The sequence below is a fragment of the Phycodurus eques genome, chromosome 16 (assembly GCF_024500275.1).
Source record: "Phycodurus eques isolate BA_2022a chromosome 16, UOR_Pequ_1.1, whole genome shotgun sequence".
Classification (NCBI taxonomy): Eukaryota; Metazoa; Chordata; class Actinopteri; order Syngnathiformes; family Syngnathidae; genus Phycodurus; species Phycodurus eques.
In genome coordinates this window covers 8,042,453-8,069,036 of record NC_084540.1, presented here as the reverse complement: position 1 = coordinate 8,069,036, position 26,584 = coordinate 8,042,453, and the positions used below count along the sequence as shown (strand labels likewise).

The following is a 26,584-nucleotide window of genomic DNA, read 5'->3' as shown; positions in this document are numbered from 1 at the left end:
AGCGGATTTAGCTATTACAAGAGCCGATGCAAAGTGGCACACAGCAGTACTCATTTAAGCCACCCACTGTTTTCTGGAACCTAGAAGTATCACAATATATTGACTAATTTTTCTGGCAGTTGAAGCACTTGTCTTTCGTGTTCACCTACTGTATTCTCCCGCTCTGTGAGCAGAGCAGTAAGCGAACCAGATACTCATTTGCCGATTCCTGGTAAGATCAGAAGTGTTTCACGGGGCTTGTGAATGTAGTCCATTCACATTAGCTACATGTCGTTGCACCTGAGCATTCACGGGGCTAGCTTCATTATTAACACACAAGCTGAGTGAGCCAACGCTAAGACTTGTTACAGTAGTTTGTTTGGGGCACCTGACCTGCCGGTAGGGTTCAGTCAGTGTGATATTCACAAAAAGCAGCCTTGTATTTCATTTTACAGAATATTGACTTCATTTACAACTCACTCAACACACACAGCTAACATGGCATCCCTCTACTTTCATGTATAGAGCAACCAGTCCATCCACACAACTCGACACGCATCATCTTTAATTTCTTCTTCGGCTCTTATCTACGGACTCCTTTTACATGGTGCACCGTACACTTCAGACTGAGAGACCACAGTCGGGTGAAACAGGTCCTTAAGACCAAGATGACAAACTTGTTGTCACGATTCATAATCGTATGGTATTGGACTGGACCCAAAAGCAGATGGAGGCGGAGGAAGTAGTGGATAATTGTTTATTTGGGGTTAGCTCAGGATTTGTATATCCAAGGCGTGATGCTGGTCCGTAGGAACAAGGAATGTGCAGGAAGCGGGAGCGTGAGCAGGTGGAAGAGCTTGACGGCGTGGTTGAAGCAGGAGACACGGGAGGCACACTGGAGGCGGAGGAGAACACAAGAGGGTCAGTACAAATGCGTAATCAAATCAAGCACTGGGAGAAGGGATATCGAGAGTCGGCCTGTGTACCACGGACGATTGTGAATACTCTGGCGCTGGATCCCTGGATCTGGCAGGCTTTTATACAGGCAGTGATGAGTGCTGATCGAGAACAGGTGCGCGGGCGAGGAGGTGATGATTGCTGGAGAGAGAGGGCAAAGCGAGGCACAAAGCGCCACCCAAGCTCCAAAAAGGAACTGCAGGGCACAGATCATGACACTTGTGTTCCTAAAACTCTGGTTAAATGATTGGCATACTTGAATGTCACTTGAAGCACTATGTTTTTATTTTAGTTCTTTGTATTTTACTGCATTCCTGTGCTTTGTTTTGCTAATGTCAAATATATATGTATTTGCAGGTACACGGGTACCACCCCAAATCCGCCTCCTGGGTCACATTACACCTCCCCCTCGGAGAATATTTGGAACACAGGTGTAGCCTACAGCATGGGTCAAGGGATGCCCGTATCAGGTGAACAACAAACATAAAAGCTCGACTGGAGTAAAAGATTCAATTATTATTTGGGAGCAGTACTCTAAAACGTCCTTCCTCCTTATCAATACAGTGGAACTTTGTTTTAACGGACCCCGATTTAATGGATATTGGAAGCAACGGACCGTCTGGACACTACACGAGTCCAAAAATATTTACCATTTGTCACTTAAACCGGCATTGACAAAGTTTGTGGGTTCCAGAATTGGCAATTGTTGTTTACTGCCGCTGTGGCGCAATATAGGCAGAGACTGGGACACACGTACACTATATTGCCGAAAGTATTCGCTCACCTGCTCTGGGAAGGATTTCCACAAGGTTTAGGAATGTGTTTATGGAAATTTATGACCATTTTCTCCAGAAGCGCATTTGTGAGGTTACACACTGAAGTTGGATGTGAAGGCCTGGCTCTCAGCTCTAATTCATCCAAAAGTGTTCTATAGGGTTAGATCAGAATTGTGCAGGCCAGTCAAGTTCATCCACATCAAACACTCCCATCAATGTCTTTATGAACCTTGATTTTTGCACTGATGCACAGTCATTTTGGAACTGTTCCCACAAAGTTGGAAATGTCCAAAATATTAGCCCCTGAGCTCCAGTTAAAAGAGCTCTGAATGCTTCAGCATACCAAGAGATTTTAGACAAACAGTTTGGGGATTACCCCTTCCTGTTCCAACATGTCTGTGCACTAGTGTACAAAGCAAGGTCCATAAAGACATGGATGAAAGAGTCTGGTGTGGATGAACTTGACAGGCCTACACAGAGTCCTGACCTCAACCCGATAGAGCACCTTTGGGATGAATTAGAGCGGGACTGAGACCCAGGCCTTCTTTCTCATCTCTGTGACCTCACAAATATGCTCCTGGGAGAATGGGCAAATATTTCCATAAACTCACTCCAAAACCTTGTTGAAAGCCTTCCCACAAGAGTTGACGCTGTTATAGCTGCAAAGGGTAGAGTAGCATCATATTAAACATATGGCTTTAGAACAGGATATCCCTTAAAAGCATGTGTGAATCAAGAAAAGTGAGCAAATACTTTTGTCAATATAGTGTATTTCCGGGTCACAAGTGTACAATATGACGAGCCAATATGACTAGCCAACAGACGTTCCCGTGCCTACGTGGTGGCTGTGTAAAATATGGCGACATTTCCAGGCGATGCATTGATGTGGTGGCCATGATGACAGGAGTTGTTACATAGAGCTCTGCGGAGATAGAGCGCACACAGGTGCGGTGTTAACTTAAAGAGGACTACAACACACTCTGGAGTCTGGAACATGCTATTTTTGGTACAGTAAGTTTTTTTTTTGTCATATATGACATCTAATTAACGCATTTGGAAATAGGAAGCACACTAATTCATCGCGGCTCATGAAAGTCACAGTCGCCTCGACTTGCCACTAGTCACAATGACATCAAGGAGACCATTGTGGTAAGTTTGGATAGAATTTCAAGCTTTTTTATATTTATTTATAATAACTTTGTACTGGACAAGGTGTTTTAGGCCGCGAAAAAGTACAAAACTATTTTTGTGCTGTACAATAATATGGGTGCATATGGCAAAAAAAAAAAGTGCTTCAATATCACTGACAATCGGGTCTAATGGACGACTCCCCACGTCCCCATTAAATCGAGGTTCCGCTGTAATGTGCATCAAATATTTTTTACTAACTAAACATATTTTCTGTGGATTAATAAGGTCAACCTAGTCTTAATATACACAAAGTGAATTTAATACAATAATGTTTTAAGTGTAATTTACAATACACAGCCATTACAAACAGGAAAGATGAAATGAAAAATCGTGTAATTGGTTGATGCAGGAAAAGAGATGAGAGATGATGTTCAAAGGTGGCAACAGGGAAATCAAAGAATTGGGAAAACACATTAGATTGAGGATGCATTAGGGTGGGGGATATGCTTTATTTACAAAATATAGGATTAGGCAATATTGTTTGTCGGTTTAAATGTTATGTATAAAATACTGAATTTAGTTCTCCTGGAAAGCTGTAAGTGTGTGTGCGTACGTGTGCATACATGTGCGCGTGTTTGTGTGAGTGAAAAAAATTCAGGAGAGAGAGCATTTCTGAGCATTTCAGTGCAAAACAAAATCAGTGTGTGTATGAGAGCATTTCAGTCGCGTTTGTGAGCGTTTCAGTTATGTTTGTCTGAATGCTAACAATATCAGTAGTGTGTGAGTGTTTCAGTTATTTGAGATGTAATCCTGAATTATCCCCTCTTAGAAAATTGTAATTGCAATTGATCAAGACAATTAGGTCTCTTTTCATGTGTGGATATAAATCAGATATGCATCCAATGCTAGTGCAGTCTGGATCCTCACGTCGTGCTCATCGAACCAATACGTCATCATAATGCGACAAATCATCATAATGCGACACAATTGTTCGACAAAACAGACATGCCACAAAAGCAACTGCGGATGAAGAAGCAGGAAATCGTGGCAAAAAGAAGACATTTTAGAATCGATAAATTTTGGCTATGCTTGCACAAAATCATTGAAATTGCCACAAATGCATCATGACGAGACCTACACGAGGGACCATATTTACTTCCATAAACACGACGCCTCATATCTGTGGGCATGCCCATGACGTCCTGTTTTGTGCGCCTGCATATTATCGTAGATTCATTACATTCCACAATAGAAGTCATGTGTTTTTGTAATGTGACCAACTACATAAAAAGATTGGAAGTGGGCATCATGCCCTGCTGTGTAGCCTCATTCAGGCATACATCCTATGCAAGTATGTAAAGTATTGAAAAGTATGGAATTTGATTTCATTTATTTCCAGATCTGGAAAAATATGCAAAATAGAACTATTGTATGGAAAAAAGAAAAAAATCCAAGACTGTTACAGCAGCTGTGTTTTCAAAACAAAAAATTCTGAATGTCTTAATATTTATACCAATGTGTCCAACGTCCGGCCCGGGGCCAAATGCGGACCCTGGCCAAATTTTATCCGGCCCGCAGCCTCTTTCATAAAATATAATAAAGTCTGGTCCGTAGCCCCGTTGACCAGCGTATAAAATACACGCTAAATGCCATTTCACATTTACCCACAAGAGGGCAGCAGCATTCTGTCCAGCTACATTACCCTGTGTGACCCTTTCCGGACAGTTTCTAATATGGCGACAATGAATAAACAATTCAAGGAAAGGTGGAAATTTGACTATTTTTTTCACTGAAATACGCAACAACTGTGTCTGCCTCATTTGCAAGGAGACTGTGGCTTTTTTAAAGTGTTCAATGTCAAGCAACATTACCAAACAAGACATGCTAACACCTACGACGAGATTACGAGCGAACGCAGCGAAATTGAAGCAACTGGAAGCTAGTTTAATGTCACAGCAGCAGTTTTTCACAAGAGCCCGAGAGTCAAATGAAAACGCCACAAATGCCAGTTATGAGGTGGCAACGCTGATTGCTAAGCACTTCAAACCTTTTTGACTGAGGGTGAGTTTATCAAAGACTGTGATGACCATGGTGAAGGAAATCTGTCCTGAGAAGCAGCAAGATTTTGCCAAGGTTTTCCTGGCATGTAACAATGTGGCGCGCAGAATTGAAGAAGTGTCATCAAATATGAAGAGACAGTTGGGAGCCAGAGGAGATGAGTTGGACTTTTTTTCTTTATTTCCAGATTAATTGGGATGATGTTTTGAGGGGAGTGGACAATGAAATGAACGTGACTGAAGAGCTACTTGACCTCCAGTGCCTTAAAAACCAAACAGGAGGAACCGATTTATTGTCTTCTGTTTGCGCCGCCGTAGATGACATGAAACTCCCGTGGAATAAAATTTCTGGGATTATTACAGATGGCGGACCTTCCGTGACTGGCGACCGGATTGGATTATCAACACTAATATGCAACAAAGTCAGCGAAGAAGGAGGTAAAGCTGTAAAACTCCATTGTATCATTCACCAGCAAGCTCTATGTGCCAAACATCTCAAATATGAACATGTTATGAAACCGGTGATTAAGGCTATTAACTATATCCGCTCCAAAGCGCTGTGCCACTGTCAGTTTCAAAAGTTTCTAATCGTGATCCATACTGAATATTAAGATGTTGTCTATCACACCTACGTAAGATGGCTCAGTCGTGGCTCTGCACTGCATCGCTTCTACTCTCTTAGGCAGCAAATCGGAGAGTTCTTGGCAGAAAAGGGACAGCCTATGCAAGAACTACGTTACCCAGTTTGGCTGGCTGATTTGGGTTTTCTAGTTGACACAACAAAGCACTTGAACGTGCTGAACACTTTCCTTCAGGGACCAGATGCAGTCATAAGACAACTATATTCACACATCAAAGCCTTTGGAACCAAGCTGCAAGTTTTCGAAAGACACCTGTCACAACCCCAGGCCAATACTACACACTTCCCAGCGCTGCAAGAAATCATGACCAGTTTCCCACAGAGCAATATCAGCGAGCAAACGAGTATGCAGCAGACATTCTATCTCTGGCTGAAGAGTTCCGGGAACGCTTTCGGGATTTTGCAGCTATTGAGACGGAGAATCACGCTTTTTTCCTCACCTTTCTCCGAGGAACCTGATGATGCTCCTGACCGGTTGCAGCTGGAGCTCATTGAGCTGCAGTGTGACGCAGTGAGCCACAGTCGACACCAGCAGTTCTCTCTCGCCAACTTTTACCGACAGTTGGATAAAGGCAGGTTCCATGAGATTCAAACATTTGCTAAGAAAATGCTGAGCTTGTTTGGATTGACGTATTTGTGTGAGAAGACATTCTCGATTATGAACTTTAACAAGAGCCGTGTGCGGACACGACTAACAGACTCTCACCTGCGTGACATCTTGCGCATCAATACCACTGCCATTGAGACAGACCTGGCCTTTGTGCTGCAATCCAGATCTCAGTATCACCCTTCACATGAATGCAGGCAAGTTGTCTGTCATTTCCAATAACTAACATAAAAATCTCAGTGTATTAATTTTGTTTTATTAGGATCAATACCACTTCTGAATAAAATTACGTATATCCCTGTTTTTGAACTTTAAAAGTTAAGTGAAAGAAGAACTGAAATATCACAAAGCCATAAGTATTCAGACCCTTTGCTGTGACACTTTAACTTGGGTGCTGTCCATTTCTTCTGATCATCCTTGTGATGGTTCTACATCTTCATTGGTGTCCAGCTGTGTTTGAATGTACTGTTTGGACTTGATTAAGAAAGCCACACACCTGTCTATGTAAGACCTTACACCTCACAGTGCATGTCAGCACAAATGAGAATCATGAGGTCAAAGGAACTGCCTGAAGAGCTCAGAGACAGAATTGTGGCAAGGCACAGATCTAGCCAAGGTTACAAAAAAAAATTCTGCTGTACTTAAGGTTCCTAAGAGCACAGTGGCCTCCCTCATCCTTAAATGGAAGACGTTTGGGAAGACCAGAACCCTTCCTAGACTGGCCGTCCGGCCAAACTGAGCAATCGGGGGAGAAGAGCCTTGGTGAGAGAGGTAAAGAAGAACCCAAAGATCACTGTGGCTTAGCTCCAGAGATGCAGTCGGGAGATGGGAGAAAGTTCTAGAAAGTCAACCATCACTGCAGCCCTCCACCAGTCGGGGCTTTATGGCCAACGGACGCCTCTCCTCAGTGCAAAACACATGAAAGCACGCATGGAATTTGCTAAAAGAAACACCTGATGGACTCCAAGATGGTGAGAAATAAGATTTACTGCCTCAGTGCAAAACACATGAAAGCACGCATGGAATTTGCTAAAAGAAACACCTGATGGACTCCAAGATGGTGAGAAATAAGATTTACTGGTCTGATGAGACCAAGGTAGAACTTTTTGGCCTTAATTCTCAGCGGAATGTGTGGAGAAAACCAGTCACTTCTCATCACCTGTCCAATATAGTCCCAACAGTGAAGCATGGTGGTGGCAGCATCATGCAATGGGGGTGTTTTTCAGCTGCAGGGACAGGACGACTGGTTCGAAACCCTTCTCCAGAGTGCTCAGGACCTCAGACTGGACCGAAGGTTCACCTTCCAACAAGACAATGACCCTAAGCACACAGCTAAAATAACGAAGGAGTGGCTTCAGAACAACTCAGTGACTGTTCTTGAATGACCCAGCCAGAGCCGTGACTAAAACCCAATTGAGTATCTCTGGAGAGACCTGAAAATGGCTGTCCACCAACGTTCACCATCCAACCTGACAGAACTGGAGAGGATCTGTAAGGAGGAATGGCAGAGGATCCCCCAAATCCAGGTGTGAAAAACTTCCTAAAAAGACTCATGGCTGATTAGCTCAAAAGGGTGCTTCTCCTAAATACTGAGCCAAAGGGTCTGAATACTTATGGCTGTAAGGTATTTCAGTTGTCTTTTTTAATAAATCTGCAAAAATTTCAACAATTGTGTTTTTTTTTCTGTCAATATGGGGTGCTGTGTGTACATTGAGGAAAGAAAATGAACTTAATTTTAGCAAATGGCTGCAATATAATGAAGAGTGAAAAAATTAAGGGGGTCTGAATACTTTCCGTACCCACTGTATATACGTAGATATAGATCAATCTGTGTTCTTTTTAAGGCACTCGGAAACAGCTGCAATGTTTGTGTAGCGCACACAGTATTATACCATGGATTTGGTGAGTACTCTTGCTCAGAAAATTCCATCAGTGTACATTATTAGCTGATAATGTATACCCTTCAAACATCTTTAGTACCTGTCCAAAAATCATGATATTGTTCCAAATTAATGCGCAGCGCCCTTAGCTGTTATATTTTATGAGCAAACAGCAACCTGACATCGTCAGATTTTCTGATAAGTAAACGTGAAGTACACTCAGGACAGAAATGAGGAAATTTAAAACAATAATGAGTGATTTAATGATTTATTTGGTTATGATGATGTGATTTGATTCTCAGACAGGCCCACTCAATAGTGCGAGAAAAAAACTGCAGTGTTTGATACTCCCATGAGCCCGTGCGACATCACAGACGCTGAAAAAAATATAGCAAAGCTGTTACACGAGTAATTTTCAATATTTTTTTTAAATCAAATTGTTGAAAATATTTAGTTTGTGATTTAAATTTACAGAACGGCAACCAACTGAAATATTTCATTTTGACCAAAGGATTTAGTGTAATTGAATCTGATTTGCACATGCATTGCGGGCTTTGACGGAAGGAGCGACGTTAACATTAAGAAAAATTACAGTTAGTCATTTATGGTTTTAAAAATGTATATGTCCTTAACTGACTAATATTCACCCCTCGAATCCGGCGCATGTCCAGAGAGTGTAGGCCAAGTAGACCGTAGCCTACTGGGAATTGGAGGAGCTGCTTAAACATGTACAGTATATTTTTCTCAGATAAACCAGAAAGACACCATAAAACATTGTTAAATAACAAAGGTAAAAGCTTTTGCCTTGTGTGAAGCTGATATGAGTGTGTGAATGTGTATGAGCACTGAACCTCGCTGCTGTGCTTTTAAACTAAGTTAGCAAGACAGGGCTCTACACTAACTTTTGGACCAGTAGCACTGGTGCGACCGACTTTTTCATTTGGTAGCACTGGTGCGACCGACTTTTTCATTTGGTCGCACCCTTTTTTGAGGTAAAACATGACCACGGCATACCATAGTTTCGTATGAAGTAAAGATTGCCATTGACTCGAGATGTGGTATTTGCTACAAAATATTAAACTGTGAACAAGAAGTTTGTCTGCAACAAGCAGTGGCAGACAAAACCGGTCAATTAAAAAATAAAAAAAAATAACAAAGCTTTACTTTGATTTGATCATTTGTTCGACTCAGATGGGCCAGCAGCCAGTTGTTATAGTGAGGGCTCCTAACGCTCTTGCCATGGGAAAACCACTTAATTTTGAGCATTACCACAACCACATGAATGGCATACATTTAAAAACGATTGCATATGTGTACAACCACCATATCAATGTATCGTTTATGATTCACACTATTTTGTGTTTGTGTTTACGAGCAAAACAAAGCAATATATTTCAAATCATAGTCCCAAACATAAAATGGATAAATCACTACTGCAATTATTGTACTTTATTTTGACAGTTTGTTTTCCTATGCAATCCATTTTTTAAAAAGTCTTGGTCTTTTTAACCTTTGCACATAAAGTATCATTATATGTCTATGCTGTAAACGGTTGGGAGGATAACTGTGTAGCGGACATGCCACGCAAAAGATGCCACCCGGCACCCCAGTCTCGCACTACTGCCGCTCACCGCCGAGGTAGACGTAACTCCAGAGTCGCACGCATACTCTAAACGGATCAACACAATAAACTATCTTCAACAAGACACAGACATTTGCTTTGCCATGCCGATACTAAGTGAATCACGGCTGCCTGGCACGTCAAAGCGGAGACCCAAGGATGGAGAGTTCGCCCCCGGACACTAAGTTAATTAACTCCCCGCCAATTGAAGGATTGCACCAACAAAGGCGGCTCCTCCCTGCTGAGTAATGCCACTTGGGAGTTGGAACAGGCAACAGCGACACCCACGGGCGACGGAACGACACTACAGACATGGTTTCATAAGACAATCTGTGACTCGACTGGGAGTTAATATTTTAAGAACTTTACATGAACGCCACTAGTGACTGTATTGCTGCAAGCGTGAATGTCTAACGTCGAATATGTTAAATGAACCAGATTTAATGTTATCCACACCACACAACATTTGAAACATTCATTACAGGTATGAAAGAGGATGAGCGTGGAACAATGCAGGGTGAGGGAATGGTCTCGTTATCTTAAATCCAATAATTAATATTTTATTCCACTGGTTTTAAACCACAAAATAATCCTAAAATGGAAAATAACACCAAAAGGCAGTCCAGCCCCTCGGTGTTCGCGAAGGTGGTAGAAAAGGGGGGGGGGGGGGGGGGGGGGGGGGGGCTTTTTTTTACCCACTCCGGCCATAAAAGGGTTTTTTGGGAGTTTTGGTGGAGAAGTCTTCCTTTGGTCTCACCCGACCAACTCGCCCACGACCGGGCCAGGCAGAACGCCCACCTCACCCAAGGTGGAAAGGACGCATCGGATGATCCCCGGCTGCAGTGCCGGGGATCCCGAACTCAGCTTGGGGGCCCGAACTCAGCAAGCGCTGCTTTCAGGAGGCACCCTGCTTGGGGGCACGAACTCAGTCCGAGGGAACGGAGGCTGACGCAACGCAACTGCTCCGAACGTCTGGCAAACAGAGACGTCCTGCCTGGGAACTCGTTGGCCTCCTGCTTTTCCTCCTTTTTTCCCTTCCTCCCTTCCATTGAATCCACCTGTTCCGGCCAAACACTCGGGAGCCTGACTCGCCTGCCTCAAACGTGTTCCAGACATGCAAGTCCAACATTTGGTCTACTAAAAGTACGGATTAGTGCATATTTGGGTTTATATTAATGATACCAGGAGTCCTCAGCTATACGCATTCACTACACGCCCATTCTGCTCATCTCATGTCACAAATCCCTTCCTTCGCCAATGTTCGTCTGTATCTTGTTTGTTTTGTGTTTGTCTGTGTTTTATCCTGTAGAAACCCCTTTTTATTATGAAATTTTCTATAAAATTCACCACTTGCATTGATTGTGTGTTTGGGTTCGGAACAAAACCTCAAAAGTCTAGAACTCAAAGTTCCTAAACTATAGCCACCTTCTGATAAGAGACTGATTAAAAAAGGTTTGTTGTCATTTCGCCTCAAGTTAAACTTGTAAAAATATGACGTGGTGCCCCTCATAGCTATCAAATATCTTGATTTATAACGCTGTAATTTAAAATTACGATAACCCACAAGTGATGCGGGCGCCGCTTCCAACTCATCGTTTCCTTCTAAATTAAGTACAATTCTTACAAATCCTTACAATAAACGCTACAACGGTTTACTTTAAAGATAGCGCTAACCTTTGCACATGATTGTTTGTTATAATGAGTGAAATGAAAACTGGAGATAAGCAGGAAATATTTGCAGTTAGTTTCCGTACCGCTTCTCGTCATTAGGGTCACGGGCGTGCTGGAGCCTATCCCAGCTATCTCCGGGCGTGAGGCGGGTTACACCCTGAACAGGTCGCCAGCCAATCGCAGGGCGCATATAAAGAAACACCCATTCACACTCACATTCTCACCTCTGGGCAATTTAGAGTCTTCAATTCACCTTCCATGCATTTTTTTTGTGATGTGGGAGGAATCTCTCTCTCTCTCTCTCGCTCTCGCTCTCTCTTTTCATACATACATACATACATATATAGTGTGTTACTGATGGTAGCCTTTGTTACTTTGGTCCCATCTCTGTGCAGGCTCTCTCTTCCCAGCCTTGTGCAGGTCTACAATTTTTCTTCTGTTGTCCTTTGACAGCTCTTTGTCTTGGTGTTTGGAGTGTGTCTGTTTGAGGTTGTGGACAGGTGTCTTTTATACTGACAAACAGGTGCTATTAATACAGGTAACGAGTGGAGGACAGAGGAGCCTCTTAAAGTTCAGATGACAAAGATGTTATGAGGTCAGTTAAAATTAAATTTTGCATTGGTTATATGTGATGTAATACATGCACATAACTTCCAGGAAGTTTTCAACCATATTTTAGCTAAAAAAAATAGGTTTTTATGACGCATAGTGAGCCCTCCACGAACACAACCAAAGCTCAAGACTCCGGGGTGTGGTTACTCTATCCAACACAAGGGCTACCGGAAGTGACGTTGCAATTGACAAAGCGCGCTACACACTATACGCAATGGCGAGCAACGTGTATGTATATGAGGAGGAGGAGGATTTTGACGTACAGGAGCACCCAACTGGACTTGGCATCGTCAAACCATACATGTTTGAGCCGATCAGGAGGTCGGAACAGTGACGACGATGAGAAGCCAAGTAGCAGCTGTACAACAGAAAAAGAGAGTGGCCATTGGCTCGATGTGACGGTATGTCAAAAGCATGTCTTTTTATACAGTCATGGCTTGAAATAATGGCAGCCCAGGGGTGCCAATATTTTTTAGCATGACTATACGTATAATATATTCATATGTTTCAGTGACACGGCACAAGCTTTTACATGGTATGCAGTATTCTTATATATTGTGTGCCCCTCGCTCGATTTGTGTTATAACACACCGCACAGAAAGTCTTTGCCTTGTCTGTTGGCTTGTCATATAGGGAAAAGTACAGAGGACAGTACTGAAAAGTACTGCGTGGTTCTTTTTTTTTTTCCTACTCCCCAGTGCATAGTAAGTGGGTATATACAAGGAAATCCTCACCTCTTGTCTGCGCCGCTTTGCCGTGGCACTGTGGCGGCTGCCACATTGAGTTCTCTTGCTGGCGGTTGAGGTCCCGATGGCCATAGGAAAAATAGTTGGCACTGCAGCTGGTTTCAGCCTCTGCCAAACTACAATTGTGTATCTGATGCGTTCTGCTAAGTCTATATCAAAACACACCGGCTCAAAGTGATAAGCACAGAGTTTGGAAGGCTTGCTAGGCACCCATAGCTGACCACGTTTCTTCCCCTGTCGAGTGACTTTCCCTATCCACTGGTCACGCATTCCTTTTTCACTTGGAAAGCCAAAAAAACCTCTTGCCACTGCCTGAACCATTTGTACCAACCAAATGCCACACAATAAACCATTGTTACTTCGTTAAATCATCACAGCTAATATACAAGGACGGGACTGGTTAGAGCATCTGCCTCACAGTTCTGAGGACCGAGTTTCAATCCGTGTTGAGAGGCTGTAACCTGAACAATCTCCCATGCGCCCTCCTCATGAGTAAAATGACCAACGCCTGTGTGGAGTTTGCATGTTCTCCCCGTGCCTCTATGGGTTTTCTCCGGGCACTCCGGTTTCCCCACATCCCAAAAACTTGCGCGGTAGGTTAATTGACAACTCTAAATTGCCCGTGAATGTAAGTGAGTGCGAATGATTTGTTTGTTTGTATGTGCCCTGCGATTGGCTGGCAACCAGTTCAGGGTGTACACCGCCTCCTGCCCGATGATAGCTGGGATAGGCTCCAGCACGCCACGTCACCTCTCTGTCAAGGAAAGAGCCTGAATTGGTGTGCGAGGTCGAAAAATCCCAATTACACATAGTCAGGCTCGCCTTAACACACAGTTGGGGCTCTAGGCTTTTTATCCTTTCCACTCTGGAGTTGCCCACGCTGAGAGGCACCGAGCAGGTGTGGGCATACTCATTGCCCCAACGCTCAGTACCTGTACATTTGGGTTCACCCCAGTCGACGAGAGGGTGGCCTCCCTCTGCCTTCGGGTGGGGGGGACGGGTACCCACTCTTTTTGGTGTCCTTGAAGGGGGTGCTGGAGAGCGTCCCTGCTGGGGATGCCGTCATTCTCCTGGGGGACTTCAATGCTCATGTGGGCAATAACAGTGAGACCTGGAAGGCTGATTGGGAGGAATGCCCCGATCTGAAGATGAGTGGTGCTTTGTTATTGGACTTCTGTGCTCGTCACAGACTGCCCATAACGAACACCATGTTCAAACATAACGGTGTCCATATGTGTTCTTGGTACCAGGACACCCTAGGCCGAAGTTTGATATTAACTTTGTGGTTGTGTCATCTGACTTGCGGCTGTATGTCTCGGAGTCTCTGGTGAAGAGAGGGGCGGAGCTGTCAACTGATCACCACCTGGTGGTGACTTGGCTCTAATGGTGGGGGGAGAATGCTGCTCCAACCTTGCAGACCCAAACATATTGTGGGGGTCTGCTGGGAACGTCTGAAAGAGTCCCTTGTCAGAAGGAGTTTCAACTTTCACCTTTGGCAGGAATTCGCCCACGTCCCATGGAAGGTAGAGGACATTGAGTCAGAGTGAACCATGTTCCGCGCCTCCATTTTTGGGGGGCCGACCAGAGCTGTGGTCGTAAGGTGGTCGGTGCCTGTCGTGGCGGCAATCCCCGAACCAGTTGGTGGACACCAACAGTAAGGGATGCTGTCAAGCTGGAGGAGGAGTCCTATTGAGCCTTTTTGGCCTTTGGGACTCCGGAGGCAGCTGATGGGTGGGCTCTACTATCTCTGGGGTTGAGGTCACCGAGGTGATGAAAAAGCTTTTCGGTAGACAGGGCCCCCGGGGCTGGGTGAGATCCACCCAGAATTCCTAAAGGCTCCTGATGTTGTGTGGCTGTCCTGCCTGACATGCCTCTGCAAGATCGCATGGACATCCAGGACAGTCCCTCTGGATTAAAAGGAGGACCGGAGGGTGTGTTCCATCTACAGGGGGTCACATTCCTCAGCCCCCCCAGTGTAAATTCTTTTCAGGGTTTCTGGAGAGGAAGGTCCGTCGGAAAGTCGATTCTTAGGTTCAGGAGGAGCAGTGTGGTTTTTGTCCTGGCAGTGGAACAGTGGACCAGCTCTTCACCCTCAACAGGGTCCTTGAGGGTGCATTGAAGTTCGTCCAACCAGTCTGCATGTGCTTTGTGGACGTGGAGAAGGCGCTCGACCGTATTCCCCTGGGGTTTCCTGTGGAGGGTGCTCCAGGAGTTTGGGGTACTGGACGCCTTAATACGGGCTGTTCTGTCCATGTAAGACTGGTGTCAGAGTTTGGTCCGCATTGCTGGCAAGTCAAATTAGTTTTTAGAGATTTTTGTCCCAAATTCTGTTCGTAACCTTTATCGACAGAATTTCTTGTCGCAGCCAAGGTGTCAAGGGGTTCAGGTTTAGTGACCTCAGCATTGCATCTCTTATAAGTACAACTGTACATATTATGCAGTAATATGTAATCCTGTCATATTAGAATGAAAGTGTAGGCTACACCTTTCTCATAACCTCAAGGTGGCGGTGGCACATTTAAATGAAAGTGTACAACTTTTTCATGACCACTAGATGGCGGCATGCATTTATAAAATGGGAAAGTTTTTTTTTTTTTTTCATTTCCCCTTTACCTATGTACAATGTGCACCATTTGACCTTTTTTTTAGGGGGGGGGGTGAATGCACATTATACACGAGAACTTACGATACTCTGCTGCGGGTTGTGTATGAAACCTGAATGCGCTCTGTGTATCTTGCAGCAAGCATGTGATGCCCCATTTGGAGTTTACTGTAAAATTAAACTCGCAACAAAAATAATTCCACACGTATGTTTAAAAACAAGACACACATTGTTGTAGAGATCTCGAGTCAACGGGAAAACTCTATTGACGGGTTAGGTAAAATTAGCATTAGATCACAGGTGGATTTACCTTCAAATAATATATATCCTTTTTAAGAAGGGGGACCGTAGGGTGTGTTCCAACTATAGAGGGTCACACTCCTTAACCTCCCTGGCAGGGTCCTCGAGGGTGCATGGGTGTTTGTCTAGCCAGTCTACATGTGTTTTGTAGACTTGGAGGAGGTGTTCGACCATGTCCCTCTGAGATTACTATGGAGAGTATTCTGGGAGTAAGAGGTACAGGACCCCCTGATACGGGCTGTTTGCTCCCTGTATGACTGGTGTCAGTTTGGTCCGCATTGCTAGCAGTAAGTCGAATACGTTTCCAGTGAGGGCTGGACTCTGCCAAGGCTGCCCTTTGTCACCGATTCCGGTCATTACCTTCAAGTACAGAATTTCTCGCCGCATCTGAGGTGTTGAGGGGCTGTGGTTTGGGGACATCAGTATTATATCTCTGCTTTTTGCGGAGGATGTTATTCTGATAGCTGCATCAAGCCGCAATCTTCAGCTCTCACTGGAGCGGTTCGCAGTGTGACGCGGATGGGATGAAAATCAGCACCTCTTCATCTGAGACCGTGGTCTTGAGTCGGAAAAGGGTGGACTGCCCACTCCAGGTCAGGGAAGAGATCTTGCCCCAAGTGGATGACTTCAAGTATATCGGGGTCTTGTTCACGAGTGAAGGAAGAATGGAACAGGAGATCGACAGGCGGATCAGTGCAAGCATGTGCAGTAATGCAGACTCTGTATCGGTCTGTTGTGGTGAAGAAGGAGCTGAGCAAAAAGGCAAAGCTCTCAATTTACCGGTCGATCCGCATTCCTACCCTCACCTATGGTCATGAGCTGTGGGTCGTGAGCAAAAGAACAAGATCGCCGATACAAGCGGTCGAAATGAGTTTCCTCCGCAGGGTGTCCAGGCTCTCTCCCTTAGAGAGAGGGTGAGAAGCTCGGTCATCCGGGAGGGGCTCAGAGTCGAACTGCTGCTCCTCCGCATTGAGAGGAGCCAGATGAGGTGGCTCTGGCATCTGGATAGGATGCCCCCCCGGACACCTCCCTGGTGAGGTGTTCCGGGCCGTCCCACTCGGAGGAGGCCCAGGGGATGACCCAGGACACGCTGGAGAGACTATGTCTCCCGGATGGCCTGGGAACGCCTTGGGATCCCCCCGGAAGAGCTGGACAAAGTGGCTGGGGAGAGGAAAGTCTGGACTGCCCTGTGTAAGCTGCTGCCCCCGCGACCTCGGATAAGCGGAAGTTAATGGATGGATGGATAACGAATATTCATACACAAATTCCGTACTTTTACAAACAAAGAGGTACAATGACAATACTTTCAGGCATATATTCTTCCCAATATCTGAAAAACGGGTTTAGTCAACTTCTTTCTCTTCTTCTCCTCTTTTTTTTAGCTTACAGATGTAGCTCCATGCTTGCATTTCACCACACTGCCCCTAAGAGGCCAAATTCAGTCGCAGTTTCTGACAGGGTGGATTGGGGTGGAAACACCCCAAACTTTGCATGCGCTCTTTCCCATAGTGCATTGCTAAAGTTAAAATTACTGTGTCACATTTTGACTGCATTAAAATGCATGTTTCATGTGTTATTTCTTACAGAAAGGGTTTTTTAGTTGTTTTTAGTAGTGCATAGTTAAATTGGTGTAATTTTTAGTCATTAAATAACTCCTGCTTTTGGTAGCGATCTGGCACCCTTACTCAGAATGAGTGGTGTAGCCTATTAATACTGTCTGTCAGCTGGTACACGCGTTGCGTGCGCTGCGTAACATGCACAATGATGTCATTATTCCAAATAGTATCGATTGGAAAACGGCTTAAATATTCCTTGGAATCGTTAAGTTTGGAACCAGTTCTCATCGATTCTCGGTTTTAGATACCCAACCCTACTCAAAGGTAAACAAAATAATTTTTACTTGAAATGTGCATCAACTTGTTCTGATTAACTTGAGAGTCAGGTTTAATTTGCATGTTCAGTGTTACCGTAATTTCTCGTGTATAACCATGTACCCCCAAAGTTGACCAAAATTCTGGAAAACCCTTCAACCTATGTATAATGCATTTTTACAATGCATGATTTTGCTTCTGATCAAAACATGAAGTACTATCTGTATTTTGTGAGTTTTTTTCAAATAATTATTCTGAAGTTAAGCATTTTATTTGAATACATAATACTTTATTTTTATTTACTTGCTCTTATTTTTTAATTCACAGCCCTACTTTTATTTAGTAAATAAGAAAAAACACAGTTGTGCTCATATCTTTGATGACTGGCAGAATTTGTAAGATGGGTACAATTCTTGAAAGAAAACATGAAGGGCCAGGCGAAACATTTAATTTTAATGGGATTCAAATTAAACTGTGAAGCATTTCAGAAAAAAACATTATCATTAAACAAAACATAACCATAAAGAAATTAATGGTGGGTGTGGTTCAGTCATCAGTCGTATTTAAAAACAAAAACAAAAAAACATTCACAAATTCTGCCTGGGTATGTAGATTTATTTAAAACCACTAGATGTCGGCATACATTCTCCGCTTTTTATACATTTTCACAAATGTGAGGGTTTTTTTTTTTCCATTTTCCCCTATAATGTATAATGCACACTATTGACCTGACGCTTTTTTTGGGGGGGGGGAATGCGCATTACACACAATACAGGTTTTACTGAAATGTAGGCCCGACGTGTTTTTGCCAGTTTAGTGGATAATTAATTTATTGGTGTTCTTTGTATTTAAATGTGAGCTGTTACGGGTTCGGATGTGTGTTTAAAAATCACTTTATATTTCGGTGTTTTCGGGAATACATTTATTTGTGTTCCTGTATTGTTCTCATTTAGTAGGATCTAAATAGTTGAATTGATGGTACAAACAAATGTTAGTTTCATAGTAAACAAAAAAATTTTGCTGCGATTAACCTTTCAAATTCATCGGAAGAATAATTTTTGCCTGTTTTTTTAAAATGTTCTACATTAATAGCACATGCTTTGACGTTGACGAAAACCACCACACACTGTTATTTAGCTTACGTGCATTATAAGATTATTGTTGCCAGTATGTTATTAAAGCAGTTAAGTTTTTCAGAAAGCTAGTTTGTTGAAGTCTGCCTCGCTTGCAGTAAATTATGTTACATAATATTCCAAACACGTTTATTTCAGTGGGCAAATGTTTGAAATCTAGCTTTTTTATTTCTATTTTAACTGTTTATGTTGTCCACACATGGATAGAATTGTTGGTACCCCTGCCTTAATGAAAGAAACACCCACAGTGGTCACAGAAATAACTTGAATATGACACAAGTAATAATATAGAAAGATTCAACAGAATTATTTTAAAAAACGAAGTCATGAAACAGGCCTGGACAAAAGCCCCAGAAAAGAGAGAAAATTGTAGACAGACAGATAAAAGCTATAAAACCTTATAAGATCTCCAAGCATCTTGATGTTCCTCTGACTACAGTTGCACATATTATTCCAAAATTTAAGCTCCACAGGACTGTAGCCAACCTCCCTGGCCGCAGGAGGAAAATTTATGCAAAATTAATGAGACGGCTACTACAAATAATAACAAAGAGACCAGAACAACCTCCAAAGAAATTAAAGGTGAACTCCAAGGTCAAGGTATATCAGTGTCAGAATGCGCCGTCCGTCGTAACTTTGTCTCCAAAACATCAATCCTTGGCTGTCCCTTTTGATGAGCTCATTTTATAATCTTATCCAACCTGGTCACTCCAAGAGAGAACCTCAACATCTTCATTTCGCCACCTCCAACTCTGCTTCTTATTGTCCCTTCAGTGCCACTGTCCCTAATCCGTACATCACGGCTGACCTCACCACTGTCTTATAAACTTTGCCCTTCATCCTAGCAGAGACTCTTCTGTCACATAACACACCTGACACTTTCCTCCACCCATTCCAACTTGCTTGAACCAGTTTCTTCACTTCCTTACCACACTCTCCATTGCTCTTGACTGTTGACCCCAAGTATTTAAAGTCCTCAACCCTCACTATCTCTTGTCCCTAGAGCCTCACGCTTCCCTCTCCACCCCTTTCATCCATGCATGTATATTATGTCTCACTTTGACTAATCTTCATTCCTCTTCTTTCCAGCGCATGCCTCCACCTTTCTAACTGTTCCTCCACCTGCTCCCTGCTTTCACTGCAAATCACAATGTCATCTGCGAACATCATGGTCCATGTTGATTCCAGTCTAACCTCGTCTGTCGGCCTTTCCATCACCACTGCAAAGAACAAGGGGCTCAAAGCTGATCCCTGATGCAGTCCCACTTCCACCTTAAACTCCTCTGTCACACCTACAACACACCTCACCACTGTTCTGATGCCTGTCGTGTACTATTCTAACATACTCCTCTGCCACTCCAGACTTCCACATGCAGTACCACAGTTCGTCTCTGGTACTGTGCCATAGGCTTTCTCTAGATCTACAAAGACACAATATAGCTGCTTCTGACCTTCTCTTTACATCTCCATCACCACCTTCAAGGCAAATAATACATTTGTGGTACTCTTCATAGGCATGAAACCATATTGTTGCTTGCAAATACTCACTTCTGTCCTGAGTCTATCTTTCCCATAACTTCAGTGTGTAGCTCATTGGTTAATTTTCATGAAATTTGTATTTGTTATTACTTTTGTCGGATTCACGTTATTTCTGTGACCACTGTGGGTTTTTCTTTCATTAACAGAGGGTTACCAACAATTTTATCCATGTGTGCATGTAACTTTATTTCAATAGTACACATAAATGCTCATCTTTTCATTTAAGCCTACCTGTTTTAAATTTAGCTTTGTCCATTGCTGCCCCCAGAGAAAGCATGCCAATCATCAGGAGATATATTTTTTTTAAAACTTAGATGTAATTCATTATTGGGCTGGAAAGTGTCAATTTATTTTTTTCATATTTTTACTTGAGTACATTTTTTTTTTTTTCAAAAATAAATTAAAGGTGAACTCCAAGGTCAAGGTACATCAGTGTCAGAATGCACCGTCCGTCGTTGTTTTATTCAAAGTGGACTGCATGGGAGTCGACCAAGAAAGACACCACTGTTGAAAATAAATCATAAAAAAGCAAGACTGAAGTTTGCCAAAATGCATATTGGACAGCTGAAACAAAACTTTTTTTTTTTTGGCAAGGCACATCAGCTCTATGTTCACAGATGCAAAAATGAAGCATACCAAGAAAAGAATGCTGTCCCTACTGTGAAACATTGAGGAGGCTCTGTTATGTTCTGAGGCTGCTTTCTTGCATCTGGCACAGGGTGTCTTGAATCTGTGCAGGGTACCATAAAATCTCAAGACTATCCAGGTATTCTAGAGAGAAATGTGCTGCCCAGTGTCAGAAAGCTTGGTGTCAGTTCCAAGTCATGGGTCTTGAAACAGGATAATGACCCAAAACACACAGCGAAAAACACCCAGAAAACAGTTTTAAATTTAGTTTTGTCCATTGCTGCCCCCAGAGAAAGCATGCCAATCATCAGGAGAGATATTTTTTTTAAAACTTACATGTAATTCATTATTGGGCTGGAAAGTGTCAATTTATCTTTTTCATATTTTTACTTGAGTACATTTATAAGTTTGTACTGCTGTACTAAAGAGCGTGGGTTCAGTACTTTCACCAATTGTTTTTTGCGCAGATATCTGTACTTTTACCAGTACCTTTGACACTCCTGCCAAAATGTGGGCAGGCCAAAATCTGGCTGAAAATCAAATATTCAATCAGAAAACAAGCCCAAAATTACTACGGAGTCTATTTTGGGGGGAATTATTTCTGGAACATAATTTGTAAGTCCAGAACTATGGAATCAGTGCCTGTGTTCACAGTATTATATAGATCCTTTAAAAGAACGCTGCCTCTGACAGTGTGGAGCCAGAATCCTGTCTTGCCTCCCCTTGTGCTTTACTGTGGTTTTATGCACACAGCAGAACTAAATATATAGCACGTTAGAGGTAGAAAAAGAGAGCAAAGAAAAGTTGCTGCCCGGGTATAACCTGCCGGCCGTACGAACCTCTATTTCACAGTTCTTTTATTCTGGTCGAGGTAAAACTTCAATGATTAGGCTGGATGGAAAGTTTAAACATTTATTTGAAAATACAAAGTCAAACAATAAGGTTGGAGAAGGTTCAGCACTGAGCTCTCCTGCACGTGGCTCAGAACAGCGTCCGTACAGAAGAGAGCACAGAAGTTCTTGTCCACTTGTTTTGTGGCCAAAACTGCTTCCCGTCGTGATGTCATGCAGTTGCTGAACAATCCTAGTTTCCCCTGTGTATAAGGTTCATTCGGAAATTCAGTCCGATGCTCCCGATGTTGTGCGTTTGTTGTGTCTGTGCGACTAAGTGTAATGCAATTATACACTTATAAGGATATCTGGATGTGTATCTGTAATGGGATTTATCAAACAAAAGTGTACGGAGTGTTGTGTAAGCGTGCAGCCAGTAATTTCTATCACACACAAATACAAAAAAAAACACATTAGCCTGACTATGGAAAGCCAGAATGCATGTTACAAGTGTCTGAAAACATACTGGAGACTTGAAAATAAACAGAACAATAGCCTCCTATGTTCTAAGTACAGTAATTTTACCAATGGAAGGTGCTGGTGCACTGTGCTTTTTCTGATTTGTGAGTTATTACGCCAGAAATAAGAGGAGGCTGGCTGCTTGCGGTCGGACTTCCCATCTCGCACATATATTTGAACAGAAAATATGCTGCAATTTTAACGATAAAATCATGGACACTATTGGATTAAAAAAGAAAATCAATATAATGCACACACTAGTGAACTAAAAAGAATTTTGTGTAATCTTTTTGCTTTTTTTACTCTTCACACGCATTAGGAGGCCCCATGCCTCCCTGACTGCACGTCCCAGATTCGAGCAGACGAATTAAGATGGTTTGTGCGTGGGCAGTGGCATCATCGTGGCTGGAAACAGAGCGTACAACGCAGTCAGTAATGTGTACCAGATTATAAATTCTTGTTGCCCCAGAATGTGTTATTAGTTTTTTATGTGATGTTTATTAAAAGCTACGCGTATCAATTGCAAAATAAGTTTCTTTCGCTGCCAGAAGTGGCCCGATTTGTCTTCCAGAATAAGAGCACAATACAAGATATGGTATGTTAACATTGTAAATGTTGCTAACTTTAACAGAGTTATTCATAGATATCATTTGTAAGTGTACTAATTTGATTATTTTTATTTATCCTATGTTTGGGTTTATTTATCTGTATTTTGTTATTCTTTATATTTCCTTCTTTATTGTGGTTCTTTGTATTTAAAGATGTAATCTGTAAATTCAGTCGCCCCAGGCTGTAATTCAGTATTCCAACAACAGAAACAGTCACTCCGATATGACGTTTTGGCGGCCCTTGTATGTGATGATGCTACAAACCTCTACAGCACTTTTTAGGTGTGTCCCAATCCGATCATTGAGATCGGAAATTGATCCGATTTTAGCAAAGAAATGAGCAACGGGTCAGACTGAATCTAAATTCTCAGATTTTACCACTCTTATACAAGCAGTCCATTCCATATTCCGATGCAGCACTTCCACCCAGCAGCGCCTGAACAGCTTGCAGAACTCACATGATCACAACAACAAGTTGTGAGGTGCTAACATAGTAACAAGGAGTAAGAAGGAATCTTGCTGACTTAGACTCAGAGTAAACTTGCTGACTTACACAGCGAGTAAACTTGTCATACATGAATGTTGTAGTTTAAACCTCGTAATCACCTGGATCAGGAAACAAATCGGGTAAAACAACATCATCGTCATCATTATCAACATCCAATAAAGGATACATCTGCTCCATAGGTTATCCATGGGGGTTGCTGCAAAAACAGCAATTCATATCAATATTGGTGAAATTAGGGTACTCAAGGGTGAGGTACTCAAATCCTCCTGCAACTTGGTCAGCTAATTTGTATTGATTAGGAAACCCACGAGGAACACCTATGGCGTCAAATTTTGCCCCTGCCAGGATAAATCTCTTTTTTGTCTATGTTCTAGATTTGACAACAACGTTTGTGCTTTTTTCCATTAAATCTTGAACAGGCTTAGGGTATACAGTGGTCCTAATTTCTTGCCTTCACTAATCATGTTTATACAAGTAAAATTACTCGGTGCAACGAAAGTGTAAAACATTGGTTTGTGTTTGTCTGCTTTTGTTACGGGATATATAGGATCCCATGATTTACACCTCTCAGTTGGTATCATTTAGGGTGGGACGTCCCATATACCACATAAACAAAACCAACACCATAGTAGCCAAAGTTGCTACGTAACAACCTATCGAATGTGCCTTTCTGCTGAATTCTCACGAAAAAGGGTTGGTGTCTTTTTTCTTCACTGACCAGCAAGCGTTTTCAGAATCAACACATCTGCTCCCGCTCCGTTATCAGACTTTTGCTCACCTTCCCTATTTGAGTACTCAGCTGAAATGACTCTTTTACAGTGAACCCACGCGTTTCTTTTTGCTATTTTTTAGGGATGTAAAGTGTCGATGTATCTGTGCCACCATCCCTCCGGTTGAGACATTGTGACACACCATGGCTCAATATAGCAATCCATTTGAATAGATTTTTTTTTTTTTTTTGGAAAGTGTTTGTTTCCCTTCTGTGCAAATGTAAATTTCATTTTGTAGTTTTGCACTTTGCTTTTCCCAATAATTGCGTTCTTGTTGTGGAATACTCATATTGGCTATCAGTATAGATTGTACCATCTTTATTTATCATTCGTTTGCATGCCTCGGTTAATGCTACTAATTCAGCATCTTGTTCAGCCAATTCCTGACAATCATGCTGCGTGCCTTCATCAGGTAAGGGTGTTAGTGTGGCTGGATTTAAGGTTGTGCATCGCTCAACAGTCAAATGTGGTTGTGACAGCAAGATGGCCATGCAAGATAAATGTCTTGCAGGTGATAAAAACGCCATATTCGTTTGCAATAGGAGAGCTGTATGTGGGAACTGCTCTCCTCTGCAATCGAGGCTGCCGCAACTGCTCTGACACACTGCGGTAATGCACACGTCACGCTGTCCAATTTAATCGAAAAATAAGCTATTGGTCTTAGCTTATCACCGTATTGTTGTGTAAGTACGGAGGTCATGTAATAGCTTTTACAATCTACCATTTGAATGAATGTTTTATCATTAAATTTGGAAGGCCAAGCGCAGTACTGGACACCAAATGTTGTTTCATGTCACAGAAGGCCTTTTCTGCCTCTGTATTCCATTGAACAGGTGATGTCATTTTAAGGTTGTCTTCATACATTAATTTTGACAATGGTGCAACAATTTCTGCATAGTTTGGAATCCATGCTCTACAATAATTTGTCAGACCTAAAAATTATTATTATATGTTTCTTCGTCTGTGGTTTAGGATTTTTTAAGACTATAGCTTTCTTGTCTTCTAATATAGTCCTTTCTCCTACTCTTAAATTATGGCCTAGATATTTGACTTGCCTTTTACACAATTGCAATTTATTTTTGCTAATTTTATGTCCCTCTTCTGCTAGATGATGCAGAAAGGCTAATGAATCTTTGCATGTCTCTCCATCTGGAGATGCCAGGAGAACATCATCTACATATAGTAAAATGTGGCTCCCTCCTCGGGGAGTGAATTTAGACATGCTTGCGGTCATTACTTGTGAATAAATGGTTGGACTTTCACAGTAACCTTGTGGTAATCTAGTAAATGTATATTTTTTGCCCTCAAATGTAAATGCAAACCAAAATTGACTGTTCTTTTCTACTGGTACAGAAAAGAATGCATTACGTATGTCCACCACTGTAAACACAGTAGCGTCTGGTTTTAATGAATTTAACAATATGTGTGTATCTGGTACGCATGCTGCTCTCTGTATTACTGCAGAATTTACTGCCTGTAAGTCTTGTACCATTCTCCAACCCACTGAAGGTGCGGCCTTTTTTACAGGGAAAATGGGTGTGTTACATGGTGATTCTGGACACTCCACTATAACTCCTGCCTTAATTAGTGCTTCAATTACCGGTTTGATTCCTTCACGTGCATCTGGTTTTAATGGATATTGACGAATGCATAGTCTATATTCTGTTTTGGGTCTAGTTTGTACTGGTAAAATGATTCCTGCCACGACTTTTGCTTCATTGTCTGAGTACAGATAATCTATAGTAATTTTAGCAGGTGTCGCATGTCGTAACCTTTTCTCATATCAATGTCTACTTTGTAGGGTGTGATGCCAGCTACGGCCTTTTTCACATCCTCATTAGTCCAGGTCCTATAGACCAAAATAGTATCTTTTTTTGTCCTCTTGGATTTGCCACCTCAATCATTCTTTTCACACTTTTTTCTCAACCATCTTTTTCCTCACTTTCTTTTACCACTGGTCCTGTCTCGTCATCTTTCTGTCTTTGAAACAACATTTCTTTATCCCTACCTTCCTGCCCTTTCTGTTCACTTGCTCAGTCCTTCTTTTTCTTGCTTCCTTTTTCTCTTTTAGACGCCATGTTTAGCCAGAAGAATAAGTCGTCATATGCCTCTTTTTCTATTTTTGATATATTATTTTTGTGTCGACATTTTATTTTGTCTCGGAGTTGAACCAATTTTTGTGAATTTAGCTGTCCAGCGAAACCGTATTTGGTTATCCACGTGTTTAAATGTTTTATTTTGGAAGAGTTTTGGAGTTGAACATATTTCCAGTCTTTACACATTAAGCGTTCTTTTGGATCCATTTTACTGTTATTTTTTCCCATTTTGTGAATTTGGAAGTCAGTTTATGAATTTGGAAGTCAGTTTATTTGCACCTAGAGTGACCTAAATACTGACTTTATTCAAAATGATAGGGTGACAATGAACGTCTGGGTTTTGGTAATCCTCAAACTTCTACCCACACGGGGCGGAGGATTCTTGCATCTGCTTCCAAACCCAGTTGTCACTTACAATCCTGTCTTATAGATTCATACTTTTACACATTCACACGATACTAGTAACATTTTTACAAACACACGGAAACATGGAATTTAAGTACG

General features: G+C 42.3%; 1 protein-coding gene across 6 annotated transcripts in view; it reads left to right on the top strand.

The window, feature by feature from the left end:
• The window catches only part of carm1 (coactivator-associated arginine methyltransferase 1), a 167,508-nt gene that overhangs the window by 107,624 nt on the left and 33,300 nt on the right, over positions 1-26,584 (top strand). For 3 of the 6 annotated variants that reach the window (XM_061700022.1, XM_061700024.1, XM_061700025.1), the window contains 2 exons: positions 1,294-1,406; positions 5,264-5,338. In XM_061700022.1, coding sequence (XP_061556006.1) covers positions 1,294-1,406; positions 5,264-5,338 — 188 coding nt within the window. The remainder of the gene's footprint in view (positions 1-1,293; positions 1,407-5,263; positions 5,339-26,584) is intronic. The other 3 variants (XM_061700023.1, XM_061700026.1, XM_061700027.1) reach the window with 1 other exon arrangement.